At 44.3% G+C, this 19,686-nt stretch overlaps 1 protein-coding gene across 1 annotated transcript in view; it reads left to right on the plus strand.

The window, feature by feature from the left end:
• The window catches only part of LOC138295990 (formin-2-like), a 686,093-nt gene that overhangs the window by 334,340 nt on the left and 332,067 nt on the right, over positions 1–19,686 (plus strand). Inside the window, exon 9 of the mRNA XM_069234685.1 lies at positions 8,801–8,892. Within this exon, the coding sequence (XP_069090786.1) occupies positions 8,801–8,892 (92 nt within the window). The remainder of the gene's footprint in view (positions 1–8,800; positions 8,893–19,686) is intronic.

Below are 19,686 nucleotides of genomic sequence, written 5' to 3' on the forward strand. Positions count from 1 at the left end.
GTGATCATAAAGCTGTAGAAGTGACAGTTATTCAGCCTCAAATGTGTCCTGAAATCACTTCATTGCAATGCCATGAGGATCTTAGATACTTCGTGTTTCCCACTCAGTTGAAAAGAAGGGCTGTACCTGTATACAACGCCATCAAACGTGGGCTTTAAACCATTTAAGATCTTGAAACCCAACAAATACAGCAAGATACTTAACCACAACCTCCTCCTCTAAAGGAAATACTATAGCTCTAGTGACTTCTCCACTCACTGAGACGATTGATCAATCTCTTTGGGGCATGAGGATATGTCGGAGAAATGCAGTATGTGGAATTTAATACAGTTCATAAATTCCTTGCTGCTGACCATAGACTTTTGCTTACAAGAAAAAGCACACAAGAATAATGGTTGGGGAGTTGGGGGGAGCATCCGCCTATTTAAACGCTGAACTTTTTTAACCCCTTCGCTGCCACGCCTTCCCCCTCAGGTGCCAGGCCTTTTTTTTGGCTATTTGGGGCAGGGCACGCTTAGGCCCTCATAACTTTTTGTCCACATAAGCTACCCATGCCAAATTTGCATCCTTTTTTCCAACATCCTAGGGATTCTAGAGGTACCCAGACTTTGTGGGTTCTCCTGAAGGAGGCCAAGAAAATAGGCAAAATACAGTGAAAATTTAGTTTTTTTTTTAAAAAAAATGGGAAAAAAGGGCTGCAGAAGAAGGCTTGTGGTTTTATCCCTGAAAATGGCACCAACAAAGGGTTTGCAGTGCTAAAATCACCAGCTTCACAGCTTTCAGGAACAGACAGACTTGAATCAGAAAACCACATTTTTCAACACAATTATGGCATTGTACTGGGACATATCCCATTTTTATGATTTTTTTTTTTGTGCTTTCATGCTTTCAGCCTCCTTCTAGTCAGTGACAGAAATGGGTGTGAAACGAATTCTGGATCCCAGAAAACCCAAACAATTCTGAAAAGTAGACAAAATTCTGAATTCAGCAATGGGTAATTTGTGTAGATCCTACAAGGGTTTCCTACAGAAAATAACAACTGAAATAAAAGAATATTGAAATTGAGGTGAAAAAAACTGCTATTTTTCTCTACGTTTTACTCTGTAACGTTTTACTGCGATGTCAGATTTTTGAAAGCAATATACTGTTACGTCTGCTGGACTCTTCTGTTTGCGGGGATATATAGGGCTTGTGGGTTCATCAAGAACCCTAGGTATCCAGAGCCAATACATGAGCTGCACCTAGCAGTGGGTTTTCATTCTATACCGGGTATACATCAATTCATTTGCTGAAATGTAGAGAGTGAAAAATAGGTATCAAGAAAACTTTTGTATTTCCAAAATGGGCACATAAGGTGTTGAGGAGCAGTGGTTATTTGCAGATCTCTGAATTCCGGGGTGCCCATACTAGCATGTGAATTACAGGGCGTTTCTCAAATAAGAGTGTGTGTAAAAAAGACGTCTATATTTGGAAGAAAAAATGTAGAGAAAGACAAGAGGCAATAACACTTGTTCTGCTAGTCTGTTCCCTCAAGTCTCCCGATAAAAATTATACATTACTTGGGTGGGTAGGCCTAGTGCCCGCGACAGGAAATGCCCCAAAACACAAAGTGGACACATCACATTTTCCCAAAGAAAACAGAGGTGTTTTTTGCAAAGTGCCTACCTGTCTATTGTGGCCTCTAGCTCAGCCTGCACCTGGGGAAACCTACCAAACCTGTGCATTTTTTAAACCTAGAGACCTACGGGAATCCAAGAGGGGGTGACTTGTGGGGCTCTCACCAGGTTCTGTTACCCAGAATCCTTTGCAAACCTCTAAATTTGGCTAAAAAAACACCTTCCTCACATTTTGGTGACAAAGTTCTGAATCTGAGGGGAACCACAAATTTCCTTCCACCCAGCGTGTTCCCCCAAGTCTCCCGATAAAAATGATACCTCACTTGTGTGGGTGGGCCAGGTGCCTGCAACAGAAAAAGGCCAAAAACTTGTGGAGATTGAGGGGATAGCACAGCGAGTTGATAAGCACATATTCTTTTATACATCTTTAGGCTGACTCTGCTTTAGGGACCCACACAAGTGAGGTGTCATTTTACTTGGGAGACTGAGGGGAATGCTGGGGAGTAAGAATTTTGTGCTGGAGCGGTGATCCTACTAAGAAAAGTCAGGAAAATATGCTTTTTTAAGCAAATTTTGAGGTTTGCAGAGGAGTCTGGGTAAGAAAATGTTGGGGGATCCACGCAAGCCACACCTCCCTGGACTCCTTGGGGTGTCTAGTTTTGAAAAATGTCTGGGTTTGGTAGGTTTCCCTGGATGAAGGCCGCACCCAGGACCAAAAACATAGGTGCCCCCTAACCCCCAACACAGGTAGTTTTGCAATATATAGTTTTGATGTGTCCATGTACGTCCGTGATGTGCCAAACACTAAAATTGTGAAAAGAAATGCACTTCGGTTATGTGAAAAAGACCCCTCAACCACCAACCAAGTTGGTGGCATGCTTCATCATCGGGGTCCCACCTGAGACACCTAGCGTGTCACAAGTGTGCTGCGACACCTGATTACAGCGGAGCAGGTTTTGTCATTTGTACCACACATACTGGTTGGATTTGGCACGAGGGTGAGTGATGGTTCAGTAGATTAAATTTTATTAATGAGATTTCTCAAAAGTGAAATGCACTGCTAATAACTGAAAGGCCAAAAAACTGAACCAATGACTCACAGCTCGTGAGCTGTAAAGCCACGTCGAGGCACCAACCGTTTTACAGTCTATTCACACACCTTTCGTACATGAAATGCACAAGACCATTCACGCCGCCAGCCACCGGCTCAGCACATTAAAACACTTGCATCGACAGACAGCGCCACTCAAGGGCCCATCACTTACATACGCCCACATGCCTGATACAGCAGTCACACTAGCTGATGGGAGTGTGTGGACTGGCACCGCCAGCTGAGCGTCACCCCACGCACACTGCCAGCCAAGGGCCACCCCACGCACACTGCCAGCCAAGGGCCACCCCACGCACACTGCCAGCCAAGGGCCACCCCACGCACACTGCCAGCCAAGGGCCACCCCACGCACACTGCCAGCCAAGGGCCACCCCACGCACACCGCCAGCCAAGTGCCACCCCACGCACACCACCAGCCAAGCGCCACCCCACGCACACCGCCATCACTTTTTTTTTGTTTATAAACAACAAAGAAACCACTAACTAATTATAAAATAAGTACAAAACTACAAACACAAAAGCTCCAACTAAATACATGACAGTAATACCAACCGTGAAACTGAAAATATGAAAATAAAAAATAGGCAGTTTACGCTCACGGTATTTCCCAAAATTCTTTTAGTGTGGTAATTTCTGAAACAGCCGCCCACACGCAGCCCAGGCTTTTAAGGGCAATCAGGGAAGTACATCCGGCTCTCCCTCTGGATACCTCTTCGGGCACATACTCTACATTTTTCAGTGGCCAAGTCTTTCTTGGGAGTGGGAGGAATGTGATCTGGAAAGTGGCGATCTTTCAATCTAGCCACATCTTCCACCACCGCTACTCTAGGAAGTCATGCCTTTTCCACCACAATAAGGCTCTCTATCCCTGACTCCTGAAATTTAACAAATTTCATCCTTGACTCAGGTGAACAATCCTTGAACACAATAAAAGCATTAAAAGTTGCCAAATTAAATAAATGTAGGGCCAACTTTTTATACCACACGTAAGACTTACGAAGAGCAGTTTAAGGTTCCAACCTCTGATCTACTCTATCAACACCACCTATGTGCCTATTGTAGTCCAAAATGCACGCAGGTTTGCGCACTTCGGCCACCTGACCCCAAACAGTCACAGGGGAAGTACTCTCATCATGGATGGTAGATAGCATGTACACATCCCTCCTGTCTGAAAATTTCAGATCTAGCAGCTCATTATTCCGCAAGGCACTGCATTGTCCCCTCAAGTTTTTTACAGACAAGCTCCATTGGATAGCCATTCCAGTTAGAACGGATTGTGCTACAAGCAACAGTGTCCACTCTAAACAACTCTGTGAACTGCACTCCAGCGTAGAAATTATCTACGTACAAATGGTGACCTTTGTTAAACAGTTGTCTACCAAGTTCCCACACAATTTTTTCGCTAACTCCAAAAGTGGCCAGACAACCAGGAGGGTCAATACTGGAATCCCTACCAGTGTAGATCTGGAAATTATATACGCATCCTGTACTGCTTTCTGACAGCATATACAATTTAATCCCATACCGTGCCCTCTTACTAGGAATATACTGCTTAAAAACTAAACGCCCCTTGAAAAGGACCAAAGACTCGTCCACACTTCTCTCTTTGCCTGGAATGAAGACCTCTGAAAACCGATCTACAAAATGTTCAAGGACAGACCTAATCTTAAGAAGACGGTCACAATCAGTGTGAACTCATGGGAAGGCTAAAGCATTGTCTACAAAATGCAACATACGAAGAAGAAGCAAATAGCGATTACGTGTCATTGTTGCAGGAAATATAGCCGTTGCCATCAAGGGACTAGTAGACCAATAAGAAGCCAGTGATGGCTTCCTCATCAACCCCATCAAAAAAGTCAAACCTAAAAACTTTTTCATCTCTTCCACGTATGTGGGAACCCACTGAGTAGCTCTAGACTAAGGCCCAAGTCTGCCAGCGTTGTCCCTCAAATATTGCTATGCATACAAATTAGTCTGCTCCACAATCTCTTCCAAAAATACATCGTCCATAAACAAGTGAAAGAAATTGGCAGGCAAAAAGTTTTCTGTATTGACTCTACACCCTGGGAGACCAGTAAATGCTGGTAACTGTGGTTGCTCCATGTTTGGGGCAATCCAGGTGTCAGGTCTTCTAATGGGAAACCCTTAAGCCCCAGGCTGCTGCACTCTTGTCACATCAATGTCCTCCTCTAAAACAGGCCCTTCATCTGCACTGAGAGTGGGTTCCTCATCAGAAGAATCCTCTCGGACAGAAAACTCACTGCCAGAATCTCACTTCCTCCTCTGCCTAAGATGCAGTCAGTCTTGTAATCATGGTCTGAAGACAACTCAAAAAGCATGCCAATAACCTGCTGAGAAGTCACTTTGTGGCTAGCTAATAACCAGCACAAAAATAAGTAATAAACAGAGTGTTGCTTTATCACAAAGAGTTACGTACTAAAAAACTATACCACTCACTTGCCTGAAAAAGCTACTCCCCAGCAACTACTCTGCACAGACACAGCAATCACCAATGATATCCCACTAAAAAGAAAATGAGACATATCACAACACAAATATCATTGTGCTCAAATCTAAGGACAATTTCACACACAATACTGCATTTAGTACACCACCTACAAACATGTCATTCATGTATGTCAACAATACTCCTTTGGAGTAAATTGCTTTCACTTACCTAAAACATGCAGCTATGCTAACCACAGGACAACTATTGCCAAAACCGCAAGGATCCACAGCAAAGGAAGCAAAAGCTTTGAACTAGAACAAAAAGAAGAAATAAAGTGTTATAATCACAAATACAAATACTTTGCCAGTTGACAAACACCCGCCACCAGGAACTTAGAAATTGTCCCTGGTGCCTTAGTGGCTTCTGCCCCCATTGGGGGCAGATGGGCCTACAAAAAATAGGCCGAACTGCCCCCAAGGGGGGCAGAAATGGCCAACAGCTCTGTACCCTGTTTGGGGGGGTGCCGACCCTTGCTAAAGGGGGCGCCCCAGCACAAAACAACGAAGGGGAGCAAAAAAAAAAATAATCCTCATGTCTTGGTGGCTTCTGCCCCTTTGGGGGCAGTTAGGCCTAAAAAAAAATAGCTCAATCTGCCCCCAAGGGGAGCAGAAATGGTCATCAGTAATGTGCCCCCCTTTGGGGAGTGACGCTTACCAAAGGGGCCACCCCCCCACCCTCACAAAACACACAAGATCCCTGGTGCCTAAGTTGATTCTGCCCAATCTGCCCCCAAGGGGGGCAGACATGGCCAACAGCTCTGTGCCCCATTTGGGGGGGGGGCAACCCTTGTCAAAGGGGGCACCCCCCCACACAAAACACACAGGATCCCTTGTGCCTAAGTGGATTCTGCCCCCCTTGGGGGCAGATGGGCCTAACAAAATAGGCCAATCTACCCCCAAGGGGGGCAGAAATGGCCAACAGCTCTGTGCCCCCTTCGGGGGTGACCCTTGCCAAAGGTGCCGCCCCTCCACACACACAACACACACACACAAGATCCCTGGTGCCTAAGTGGATTCTGCCCCCCTTGGGGGCAGATGGGCATAAAAAGAATTGGCTGATCTGCCCCCAAGGGGGGCAGAAATGGCCAACAGCTCTGTGCCCCCTTTGGGGGGGCGACCCTAGCCAAAGGTGTCGCCCCCCCACACAAAAAACATGCACACAAGATCCCTGGTGCCTAAGTGGATTCTGCCCCCCTTGGGGGCTGATGGGCGTAAAAAAAAAAATGGCCGATCAACAGCTCTGTGCCCCCTTTAGGGGGCGACCCTTGCCAAAGGGGTCACTCCCAGCACAAAACAAAAAAAGGGGGAAAAAATCCCTGCCATATTGGTGGTTACTGCCCCCTTGGGGGCAGATGGGCCCAAAAAAATAGGCCCATCTGCCCTCAAGGGGGGCAGAAATGGCCAATACAAATTTCCCCACTTTGGGGGGCAACCCTTGCCCAAGGGGTGCCCCCAAACACACAAAACACATACCACATAATCCCTGGCGCCTAGTGGGTTTCGACCCCCCCGTGGGCGAGATGGGCCAAAAACATGGCCGATCTAGCCCCGGGGGTGCTGAAACATATATAAAAAAAAATAGTGCCCCCGGGGAAGCGACCCTTGCCTAAGGGGTCGCTGCCCAAAAACTTATGGAATACAAAATCCCTGGTGGTCTAGTGGTTTTTGACCCCCCCGCCCCGGGCGGGGTGAAATAGGATTAGTAATAGCCCCCCAGGGGAGCGACCCTTGCCCAAGGGGTCACTCCCAAAAATAAAAGTGAAACAAAATCCCTGGTGCCTAGTAGGGATTCCTGGTCCACGAATGCGGGCCCCGTCTGAGATCGTGGACCAGGAATCCACTGAAAACAGGCACAGGGGGAAAAGGAAAAACTCTTTCCTTCCCCCCCCAATGTCTCTTTTTCCCCTCAAAATCCCCCAGGAGAAGGACTTATCCGAAAGGACGTCCTCTCTCCCCTCACGCTGGAAGCAAATGGCTTCCAGCGCGTCCTCGGCAGCTTCTGATGACGGCGCGCTGACGTCCTCAGATTGCCGAAGGGGGGCTCGGGGGTGGAAGAGGGAGGGATTCCCCTTCCATCCTCGACTGGGGGTGTGGGTGGGAGGCCCATCAGGGGAGCGCTAGCGCTCCCCCCGTGGGCCGGGTGCAAGATGAGGTGTTCTCGTCCAGGCACACGGGAGCCTGTGCGCCTGGACAAGACCAGCTCTCACCATGCACCCAGGGGGTTAAAGCTCTTGAGATTTGTTTAGTTCGGTAAGATGCATTGTCTTAAATGTTACTGCCCATTTCGAAGAATATCTATGCGCTTTGAGACTACAGATTTCTTTGGGACCGATTTATAATACGCCAGTAACCATCTGTTTAACTGCTTCGTATTGAATGTATGTTTGATCATTCAAGCCAAAAGTGAAAATTAAAATAAAATCAGATCAAGAACTTGTCTTCCTCAGTCTTATGAAAATGGTTTGCAAATAGAGTGCAGCACGCTGTAGAAGTACTTAACTCTGATCTTTTCTGCAATATCTGCCTGTATTTTCTTTACTGGCCTTTCTATAGTTAAAAATGAATTGAGAAGTACAGGGGAAGAAAGATTTGAGGAGACTAAAATGTGTGTGAACAACTGTGTTCCTTGGCTTTATATTCCTAAATACCTATGAGTAATGCTTAATTTGCAAATGAATAAGTGCCAGGGGTTGAAGGTTTGCTGAGATGGCCATGGTGGGTGTAATCGGAAATCAGGGTGCGGGGACTGAATACCGAGGCTGTTTAACTTTAATTCCACCTCATGCCTCTTTCATCCATCACTAGACGCTTCAGGCCTTTATCTCATTCTTGCAGGATTTTTCATCCTTGACCTCTCCATTTGTTACTGTTTTTCAATATTCTACCTCCTTTCCCCCTTTACTTCTTTTCCTATCTTTATTTGATGGTGCCAAAAATGAGTTCCAATAGCCCCACCTGCAATCACAACTCAAATTGAGCAGTGGTTAATGGACATTTTATGGACATTTGAACTAGGATTGTAGTGGAGACAGAACCTTCCCTGTACAGGGCACAGCAAGATTTAAAGACGCAAAAACATTTCCCACAAAAAGGCTTAAGCTTGTATGGCAGGCGCTTCTTCTTTCACTACTGCACGGTTCTTAAAGATACACCCAACAGTCAGGGTTCATTTTAAACAATTGCATGTTGAAGGTCCCTGGTGCACTTTGAATTTTCTTCCAGTACCTGGAGAAAATGTAATCATTTTTTTCTTTCTCTGCAACAAACATGATAGTGGTCTTGTTCAGAAGGTACACCAGTGGAAACTGCATTTTTGGAGCGGTGGATAATTAGGCAGCCCTTCTGACGCAAATGCCTTGGGTTCCAGCTTGCCAATAGTGTGATGTTCCCATTATCCTCCTCCTGTGAACAAGGCTCCTATTTCAGCTCCCTTCAAATTATTGGCAGATATTCTAGGAAATGGAGAAAAATTGCAAAGAAATGTGTGATTTGTGAGTCAGTACTACTAAATGGTTTATCTCATTTCCAGTGACTAGTCAACATTACCTTTTGCTTTTTCTTTTAGAGAGCTCAGCCAGAAGAACTAGTACTGCTCCAAAACCATGTGAAGTTGACTGTAGAGAGCGAAAATGCCCAATCTTTGGATAAGCCTGAACAGTAAGATTATTTTGGAATTTACGTACTTTCAAAGAGTGTTTTTTATCTGACAACAAGACAATCCATACAGCATTTTTTTGTGATAGCTTTATCCTCTGTTATACCCATTACTCCAGCTGCCTGCTTGACCCTCCAAAATGTGCTGCTCATGGCTTTTGGCTCTGTGCAGCAAAGGTTGAGTAGATGGATGGGTACTGCACTTGGATTTTGGATACACGCAGTTCGGGCTGTCTACAGAGCTTTTTCTGTAGCCAACTCCTACATTCGTCTACCCTTGTTCACAGCCCCTTCCTTGCATGCCATTCAGCTGTAAGGTTTAACCACAAAGCCAATTTTCTGGCCATACCATACACCCAACTCAACAGGCAACTATCCCCCACCCACACCACAGAGACTTCAGCCATGCACAAGTTTGCCACCGGGCTTGGCCTGCTGCCCTGCAATCAACCTACTATATGGTCAAACCCTGCTGTGTATTCCCTTTAGCTGAACACTGCTCGGGTTTGCTGCAGAAACTAGCCTCCATCAACACCCAGCAGCCAACTTTCCAGGTATCACACTGAAGTATACAAAAAGCTATGTGGTATGGTGTGCAAAGTAACGATGGACTATAATGCGGCCTGAGTGATTATTAGTGGCAGAAATAAATTGCATCCATCTCTTGGGTGCATGCTCCGATCCCAATAGCTATGGAAGGGACACCCCCCTTCATAAACACTGAGGAAAAAAAAAATTTGAGTGGTGTATTCTGCAGTACCAAACAGCTTGTACCGCAGGACCTAACTTGCCCTATGGTACCAGTGCCAGCACCAGGGTACAATGAGAATAGTCAAGAAAATATATATTCATTTTCTCTTTTGCTTCCCCACCACCCCACTCCCCAATTGTCCATGCATGCCTATTCCCTCTGTTCCTGGTCTGCTGTTCTGCGACTGCCCCTGGTTCCCACTGCCCTTATTGCTGCCCCTGCCACCTCCCCGCTCATTGTCTCTGCATATCCTTGCCCCCACCCCTCTGGTTTTCTGTTTTCCTTGTGCCCTGTTGTTGCCCCTGCCCACCTTCCCTCCATTCCCATTCAGTGATGCTATAGTTCTCAGGGGAGGCATTTTAACTTTGATTATATATATATATATATATTTTTTTAAACAGAAACTCACTGGAAGAAGGGTAAAGTGACTTTATAACTGAGTGACAGTCACACACAATGTAACATTTATGAACCAAAAAACGCTGAAATCTGCCTGTCGTAGTTCAGTTAGCTAACTAAGACTTGCACCCCCCAATGCACTGTTCTACCTCACATTATATCACTCATGACATTAAATGAAATCATTGACATCAATAGCATCATCTAAGCTACTGCTTCACAAATTAGTCTATTAAATGATATCTTACTTTAAAAAACAAAGTAGGTAGTGAAGGCTTTACATTCTTATACAGATCATAGTAACTGCATGTATGCATGCATGCACGAAATAAAATGTATTCCTGAAGACAAGTCTGATTTAGTATGGTAAAAAATATTTGGTATACAATTTAGCTACCAGTAAAGTTTTAAGCACAAGCTGTACTGCATTCAAGTAAGGTAGGGACTGAGCACAACTAGTGTAAGTTGCACATCGAAGTTTTAAATAGGAAGTGGTTTAAATCAAAGGAGTTTTCAAAAATGTGAAACTGAAGATTCTCATTACAATACACTATCTGCAGAACTCTCTGTACATGCCGGAGGCCAGTCCCTGCGGCCAACCCCTTCCTGCGCACGGCCTTTGGCCTTGTGGGGTTGGCTGCACACGGTAGGTTGAATGCATAGCCAGCCTATGCCCTGTGTCCAACCACTTGCTGCATTTAAAAAAACATAAAAATTAAAACCAAAGGTTACAGGGACACTATAGTCGGGAATCAGCATTTAAAAAGAACCTTAGAAATTCCGTAAAACAAAACAAATGTTGCAGGGACGTTATAGTTAGGATCAGAATGTACACAAACAAAACCATAGAAATTCAGCTGTTATTTAAAGTAACTATAACTCATGCCCCTGCCGTGCATTTTTCTCATCAATAATTTCACTGGAAATGTTAGTGATATTATCAATGATGTCATAGAAGATGTCATGAGTGATGTAATGTGTGCTGTAAGTAGCAGTGCATGGCGATGTCGCAAGTTATAGTCACTATAGGGCACGAGTTATACTTACTTGAAATAACTCGAGAAAAGCTGAATATCTATGGTTTTCTGCATGTAAATTCTGTTCCTAATTGACACCCCTGTAACCTTTGTTTTTGTGTGTGTGTATATATATATATATATATATATATATATATGATATATAGTGTGCGTATGTATATATGGATATTAAATGTATATAATTGTAGAATGGTGGTTGCTGCTATGTAGTTGGATTACACTTTCCATATGAAGAGCATTTTTTTGCTGGTGATGTTTATCCACCTCTGCTGCAGATTGGAAAGTTTCGGGATGATCCAACAAGTGGGGGCCAAGAAAAATGGGGGGGCGCCCAAAACAATTTCCCAATGCTATTTTACTTTTTAAGACCATGGTACAGGAAAGATGGCTGAACAGAATTGCACCATATTTGACAGAAAGCTAGATCTTTACCCAGAAAGGGTGCTTTTTGGGATTTAGTGTAAATGTGCTCAGCTGATTTTGAGAAATTGAGGTTCAAAAATAGATAATAGATATCTGGGTGCACTTTTCCGGATATGCTCTGACTGACCACTTTAAAGGCAACTAGTCAATCCTGATTGCTTGGTCACAACCTGAACAATATGTTGTGGCTGCCTTTACAGAACTCGGGAACAAGGTTCCTGTGTCTTGAAAATGAAATAACCCATAAGGGAGCAGGGATAGCACAACATAACCCCAAAGGGCATGTGGAGGGTGTGTCCCAAAGGGACTCACCTTGATTTGATGGCCCCAACATGGACAACATTTTATGGCAGCCATTTCAGGTATTTGAAATATGGTCCCCATTGAAATGCATTATAGAGAAAGCTTGGTTTTCTGGTTCATAAAAAGGCACTATATAGAAGGTGATAACAGAGATTAGTCACAATATAAATCATTTGTTGGTAGTACCATACTAATCTTAGGAATTGTAGTATATTCTAAAGTGACTTTATCATGTGTAAAATGATGATGCCCTGTCCCCTGCTGTGATTTGATGAACCATGCCTGAGAGAAAATAGTTGTCTATTGTGATTTTCTTATACATGCTGCCTCTACTGTAGACACTTCCTGTTACGTAGTATGCAATGCCCTTAGGGCAACCCCAAGGGCAGCTCATTCAAGAGAAACAGAGCCGTTTAAAAGCCGTTCCTTGTTTGCCTGTGCCGGTGGCAACCCACATGCAATTTCGAGAGGGGAGAGAGATCCCCCTGCTAGCGGGTGCAGTGAGTGACTGCAAGGTGATGTCAAGTGGGGTCTATGGGACCTCCTTTCTCCCCTCCAGACGGCTGTCTTTAGGAGGCTTACTTTCAGTACCGCTCCAAGAGGCATATTTACCTCTGTGAACACATCGGTAATCTGGCATGGAGGCAAAGAGATGCCCTCATTTTTATGGGGCCACACTCCCATGCAAATGAGGTAACTCCCTTTATTGATAGCGCTGGTGCTACATGTGCACCAGTGCTAGAGCAGGTGTTTTAATAAAAATATTAATGAATATCCACGTATTCTGAGTAATGGATTAGAGAAGAAAATGTAATAATATAGAGAAAAATGATGCACGCATTTGAAAATGTGTCCACGTCAGTGGCTGCCAAGTTTCACGAAGTATACATATTAATGGCTTATTAATATGAAATATGGAGCTTATGTCTGATTAATGTGGTAGTACATCATGTTAAGGGTTATGCATTATGTCTTAGCTTTATTAATTGTAGGCCTGAACTTAGCGGAGGTCTTGGCCTAGTTGCACGGCCTCATGGTCAAGCTGCATTTCTGAACCGATTAATAAAATGTCTGCTCAGAGTTAAATTGAAATTTTCCACGGTGCTGACTAAATGTGCTCGTAGCTAAAAGTCTTTCTCATGAGAACCGCTTGCTAGAAGATATTCTTGTAAAATGTAACAGTAGAAGTGTAATGTGTGTAAGACTGACTTTCTCAGGAGCAGAACAGTAAAGACACTGACTGGAGCATAAGCTGCAACAATATCAACTGACGAGCCAGACGATGAGGACATTACATGAGAAGCCAATCAGCAACATGTGAACAGAGTACTAGTAGAAATTATAGATTTGATATTTTAGTTTTATTGGACAAAGTGTGACCATGCGATCCCTTGACCAATATGGGTTTGGGAAGGAATTTTAGGAACTCTAATTTAGCTGGACTGCACAAAGAAGAATCTGTCATTGCGACTTGCCATTCTCTCCATTCTTCTTGAGGGTTTACCTCTATTCTTTAGAATTGCTTAAAGACTTTGCATTTTCTTGAACTTTGATGCTGAATCCTGATACCTTTCTGACCAAACTGATGTGCTGATGATGAAGACTATCTTAGCTTGCCGATCCAATTGAAGAGAGGTATACTGTTACGCATGTGTTTTGTTATGCCTATTTGCTTTTTCTTTCTAGGTACCAACCGCACTATTTTGATAGTCATAGTTAGATGTTTTCTAAATTTGTGTTGACTAACATGTTTCGCATGAAGCCCAACTGGCTGATGCTAATCTGGTGTTAGTTAGGATGCTCACTAATGAAAGTTCGCCATATGGAGTAACAATCAATGTCCTTCCTTTGCTGAATCTAAATGTAATATCGTTTGCGCAATTGTTCTTATTACTTTGCACAATAACCTTAGAATGTGTAATTGTTCAAGCTTTGATAAGATTGTTATTGTCACAGATTTGGGCAGCCAGTGATGTTTCTATGTGTTTATCATTTGATTTTGAAATTCTCTTACTTGACATTAGCATTGTTAATATAGGGAAATAAATATTCTAACTTTTACTAAAAGGTGTGGTTTTTCATGACTGAAAGGTCACGATGTGTGATAGTTACTGACTATAATTGATTATGTTATTGATTATTATTGATTATTTGTTATTGATTGGTTACTGATTTTTAATCTCCATGTTCTGGATCTAGGGTAGGAACATCTTAAATGTGAGTCAAAAGGTTCATCCACCTGTTCACGTCCCCTTGTAAGTTTACTTATTAAGGTCTGACGCGCTAACAGACGTGGCAGCAGACTGATAGTTTGTCTCCTTAAGAGCCCATCATAGATGCCCGGTATAGGTCTTAGATTTCTTTTTTCAATGATACAAATTGGAGAGAAAAGGTTCCCTTCAGTCCTGAAATGACTTTCCCAGAATCTTGGAGTCCGCCAATGGTTGTTTGAGGATGTTCTCGGCGTTCTAGTGATAGGAGTAGGTTTTGCGCTTGCACAGGTTATACAAATCATAGGTGAACTGTAATGTTTGTGAGGGTACTCCAAATGAAGTTGTAGGAGTGTGCGTACTCGGCAGTGTGAAAGTAGGGAAGTTGTCGAACTTTAAGCGTGTGGCGCTTTGTGCTCAAAAATTGTCCATGTGGTTGCTGATGTACAGACCCTGCGTGGTCTAAGACTCCAGAGTATATTGAAAAGTGTATGAGACACTTGGGTTTATTTTGTAATTGGTGTGGTTTAACAGGTCAATAGGGCGTGGTCTACAAGTCAGAGTGTGAGTCAAAGTGAGTGAAAGAAAATTTTGATTGAGATCTGGTGAGTCCTTTGTGCACCAGGACAGAACCACTGATCAGTTGAGAGTAAACTTTGTGGCTCGAATTTTGCTTGCAAATCAGGGAAGCTGAGAAAGGAGTAGCTCTAAGAGCGGGAACAGCCGTCAGGGAAAAATCAGTAAGGTTTCTGAAGCGATTGTGTTACCTTTCCTGTAGTAAACCATCAGATTTGTTTAATTTTGGGTTAGTGCTCGCAAATTTTTGCATTAGTTTTGTGTGAATCAAAGTTTGAAAGGACAAAGCCGCAAGACTTTGTCAGCCGCAGTATGTGTAAGTGTGATGTCAATTGAAGCCGCGCTGGGATAGGTTGGTTAGTAAGAAGGGTCGTGCACGGATTAGCAGCTGTCTGTGAGGCGCAAGTGGTTGAGAAGGTGGGTGAAAATAATCCTGGGATTAAGTCACTTCCTGATTTGATATTGAATAACATAAAGGTCAAAAAGATTACATTTTTCAAAGCTTTAAAGAGTGCTTTAAGGGGAGATATGTACATTAAAATGAGTATAGGCGAGGCTACACTGCCAAATAGTACACCAGCTTACATTGTAATGGAAGACAAGGGTGTCAATCCATGTGTTTGGCTAAAGCAATGGTGCAAGGTGACCGAGAAAGAGGGAAACTTAGCATTTCCTACAAATGGATTGTTCAACTTGAGGGTTTTACAGCATTTAAGGATGGTGCTATATGAATCGAAGCACCTTCAGAGACCAGCACAGTTTGAGGCATTAGCGATCTGGGAGCTAGTAGACAGACAGCAACAGAAATTCAAGAGGAGAATGAGCAAGGCAGAAAAGACATTAACAGAGGCTAGGTGTGACAGTACTCAGAGAATTTGGAGAAACAAGACTTTGCATGAAACTAAGCTGTTTCCAGCAATTACACAAGAGACCGGGAAATAAGGAAGGCAAGCTACTAGAAAGACTAACAGAAGCCCTTCCGAGAATAGAAGCTAGAAAGTCGTCAACAGTGGAGGAAGAATCGGATGATGATGAATATATTTTACAGTTATTGAGAGATCGTCCACCACCATATGCAGCATATGAGAGTGGTCCGAGAAGCAGTGCTGGGACAGTGAGTCCGGTGCAGGGTAATACTAGCCTGACACAGAGTCCAATGCAGAGTAGTCTTAACGCGCCTACCACTCCAGTGGTACAAAATCAGGTGCAACCGCCACAGGTTCAGGGAATTTACCCTGATGTACCCTTTATTGAAATGTCTACAAACTTAGTGGTTCCTACGGAACAGGTTTTCCTGAGACCGATGTTGGTTCAGACAGAACCAACTCCACTTTTATTGCCCCAAGTGCAGCCACAAGTCATGCTGAAATTCACTCCAGTAACAGGGACACAGTTGAATATGTCTTCAATGATGAATCCAAACATGGGAGTTACTCCCCCACAGATCTTAAGTACCAGACCAACCCCAGATGCTATATCTCTACCTATTACTCTTGGTCAAGCCGTACCCTTATTTGCACAAAAGAAACCCAGTGTATGTGAACAGGGTGTTAGGGCACAGAATGCAATGAGGGAGGACATAATGAGAACACTTGAGTAGTTTCTCCTGTGGGACAGACTTTTGACAGATCGAGATGGCTGTTAGACCTTAGTCCGTTCGGAGTACTTCCAGATACTGTGGTAGGGTCAAACATTAGTCAGAGCTTGAAATTACTGACACCGCAGACCCCAAATGCAGTTGCGCAGCAGGTATCACATGTCCAAGCCAGCAACATTTCATTGCAAGGTTTGACTGCTCAGCAGTTGACTGAATGGTTGGACAAGCTGAATACCCTGCAGAATGCTCATAAGGGAGAGGAGTATTTGAATTATGCTAGACTAAGCATGGAAGTGGGTGAGCTCACTGAGGGAACTATGGGTGTGTACGGGTTGGAATCCTACACAGAAGCAGAGCTGAGATATCCGTGCCCAAAGATTACAAGGGAAGTGAGCAATGTGCATCAGAAGCTAGCAGACCTGGCAGAAAATTACGGCATAGAAATGGAGAAAATGAAGCATTTGAAAAGGAGTTACAGATTAGATTTCGAGACCAAAGATTTTGAACACATGAGATCTGCCAGAATGAAGGCACACCTTAGAGAATTACTTCAAAGTGCCTAGACTTGGGGAGCACTAGACAAATGGGAAGGCAGATGGGTAAAGAAAAGAGACAAGAGAAAAAGGTATTCTGTGGAGCCGACTGCAAATGTGCAACAAGGCCAAGATTCAGTAAATATTTTACTAATGAGAGATTTCAGGAGGGAATTTTGTTCATGTCCCTTGGAGCAGAAGTGACAGTCCATCATTTACACATTTACAAATGATTATTCAAAATTGAGAGAGAAGCCAGTAGAATGGTACCAGCAAACAGATAGGTTTGTAAAATTTGCTAAGTGCCTGTGGGAGGATTTGAACAACTTATTAGAGATAGTAGTCCCAGCTGATCTGTGGATCGAGAGTAAGAGGAGTATAGATTGGCCAACAAGAGAACCAGAGAGAGATAAAATTACAGGTGCACCATCTCGTGAGGTGATGAATTATTAATATAAGGTGATTGAATTTTTGAAAGAGAGAATTTCGCCCTAGACCATTGATTGGCAGAGAATTGACAGGACAGCTGAGGAAGCAAGGGAATCAATACATGCGTCTTATGCGAGATTGTTACAGGCGTTCAAGCATTAATGTGGTACAGAGACAATTGAGGTGAAGGACATGATTCATTTTGTGTCAGATTTGTGGAAGGATTGAAACCTGAAATTAGCCAGATGATTAAGAGTCATTTGATTTGCTGGCAAGGAAAGCCGATTGAGGTTTTGCAGTATGCAAAATACTGTAGTGATGAAATTGAGTTGAAGCAGAGAAAGCTGAAAGAGAAGGTGATGGTGATGTAGATTAAAGCTGCACAGACAGACATGCAAGGGAATTTTCCACAACAGCTTCCAGAGCAGCAGCAGGGAAACATGGTATTCCAGTTCCAGATGAGAGGAAGAGGTTTCGGAGATAATATTAATCGCAGACCAGACTTGGGTACTGTAGTAGTTTAGAATGATGTGCAGGGGATGAAGAAATTGTTGCCTTGTTACACTTGCGTAGCTGTCGGACATTGGAAATGGGAGTGTCCGATGTTGGTGCAGGAAGATGTTGTTCAGCAAACTAATCACATCAATTCATTCCAGAACATGAGGACCGAGAATGAGAGGTCCTAACCCAAATTTTCAAAATAATGTGAATCAGATGCAGAATTTTCAACCCATGCAGCAGGTGCAAATGCCACGTATACAAATGACACATTTGCAGCCAATGCAGCAGCAGGTTCCCATGGTACCTAGACAGCAAATTCAAATACCTCAAGCCCTAATGGAACAGCAGCAAATTGTGCTTTCTCAACAGGTTACAGGTGAGAAGCTTAACCAAAGTAACAACACAGTACACCAATTCCCGTTTGTAGGAAAATGGCTCCCTGTTGAAGTTACCCCCCACTTTTTGCCTGATATTGATGCTGACTTGACTGAGAAGTGTGCTGGGACCCTGCTAACCAGGCCCCAACACCAGTGTTCTTTAACTAAAAATGTACCATTGTTTCCACAATTGGCACACCTTAGGCAAACCGATAAGTCCCTTGTAAAATGTACCAGTGGTACCAAGGGTCCTGTGACCAGGGAAGGTCCCTAAGGGCTGCAGCATGTGTTGTGCCATACTAAGTGACCCCTCACCTAACACATGCACACTGCCATTGCAGATTGTGTGTGTTGGTGGGAAGAAAAAGGCAAATTCGACATGGCATCGCCCTCAGGATGCCATGCACACAAATACTGCCTGTGGCATAGGTAAGTCACCCCTCTAGTAGGCCTTACAGCCCTAGGCTGGATGCACTATACCACCGGTGAGGGCATAGCTGCATGAGCAATATGCCCCTACAGTGTCTAAGGCCATTCTTAAACATTGTAAGTACAGTGTGGCCATATTAAGTATATGGTCTGGGAGTTTGTCAAAACGATCTCCACAGTTCCATAATGGCTACACTGAATACTGGGAAGTTTGGTATCAAACATCTCAGAATAATAAACCCACACTGATGCCAGTGTTGGATTTATTACAAAATGCACACAGAGGGCATTTTAGAAGATGCCCCCTGTATTTAACCCAATCCTTCAGTGCAGGACTGACTGGTCTGTGCCAGCCTGCCACTGAGATGAGTTTCTGCCCCCCTGGGGTGAGGGCTTCTATGCTCTCTGAGGACAGAAACAAAGCCTGCACTGGGTCGAGGTGTCTCTAACCTCCCCCTGCAGGAACTGTAACACCTGGTGGTGAGCCGCAAAGGCTCATGCCTTTTGTTACAGCACCCCAGGGCATCCCAGCTAGTGGAGATGCCCGCCACTCCGGCCACTGCCCCCACTTCTGGTGGCAAGGCTGGAGGAGATAATGACGAAAACAAGGAGGAGCCACCCACTAGTCAGGACAGCCCCTACGGTGTCCTGAGCTGAGGTGACTCCTGCTTTAGAAATCCTCCATCTTGAAATTGGAGGATTCCCCCAATAGAAATAGGGATGTGCCCCCCCTACCCTCAGGGAGGAGGCACAAAGAGGGTGTAGCCATCCTCCAGGACAGTAGCCGTTGGCTACTGCCCCCTGACATAAACACACCCCTAAATTCAGTATTTAGGGGTGACCCAGAACCCAGGGAATCAGATTCCCGCAACCTACAGAAAGAAGGACTGCTGACCTGAAAGCCCCTGCAGAGACGACAACTGACTTGGCTCCAGCCCTACCGGCCTGTCTCCAGACTCAAAGAACCTGCAGAGAGGACTCCCAGGCGACTGCGACGACGTGAGTAACCTGAGTCAACCCCCCGCATCCCCACATCAACGCCTGCAGAGAGGATCCAGAGGCTCCCCCTGACCGTGACTGCCTGGTAACAAGGAACCCGACGCCTGGACCAAGCACTGCACCCGCAGCCCCCAGAACTGAGAGGAACCAGAGAGTCCATGGACTGCATTTGTTCCTACATCACCAGTTTCAGATATGGATGCTTCTCTTCTCTTCTCTTTTCACAGCTTCAG

This window comes from Pleurodeles waltl, chromosome 5 (genome assembly GCF_031143425.1).
Source record: "Pleurodeles waltl isolate 20211129_DDA chromosome 5, aPleWal1.hap1.20221129, whole genome shotgun sequence".
Classification (NCBI taxonomy): Eukaryota; Metazoa; Chordata; class Amphibia; order Caudata; family Salamandridae; genus Pleurodeles; species Pleurodeles waltl.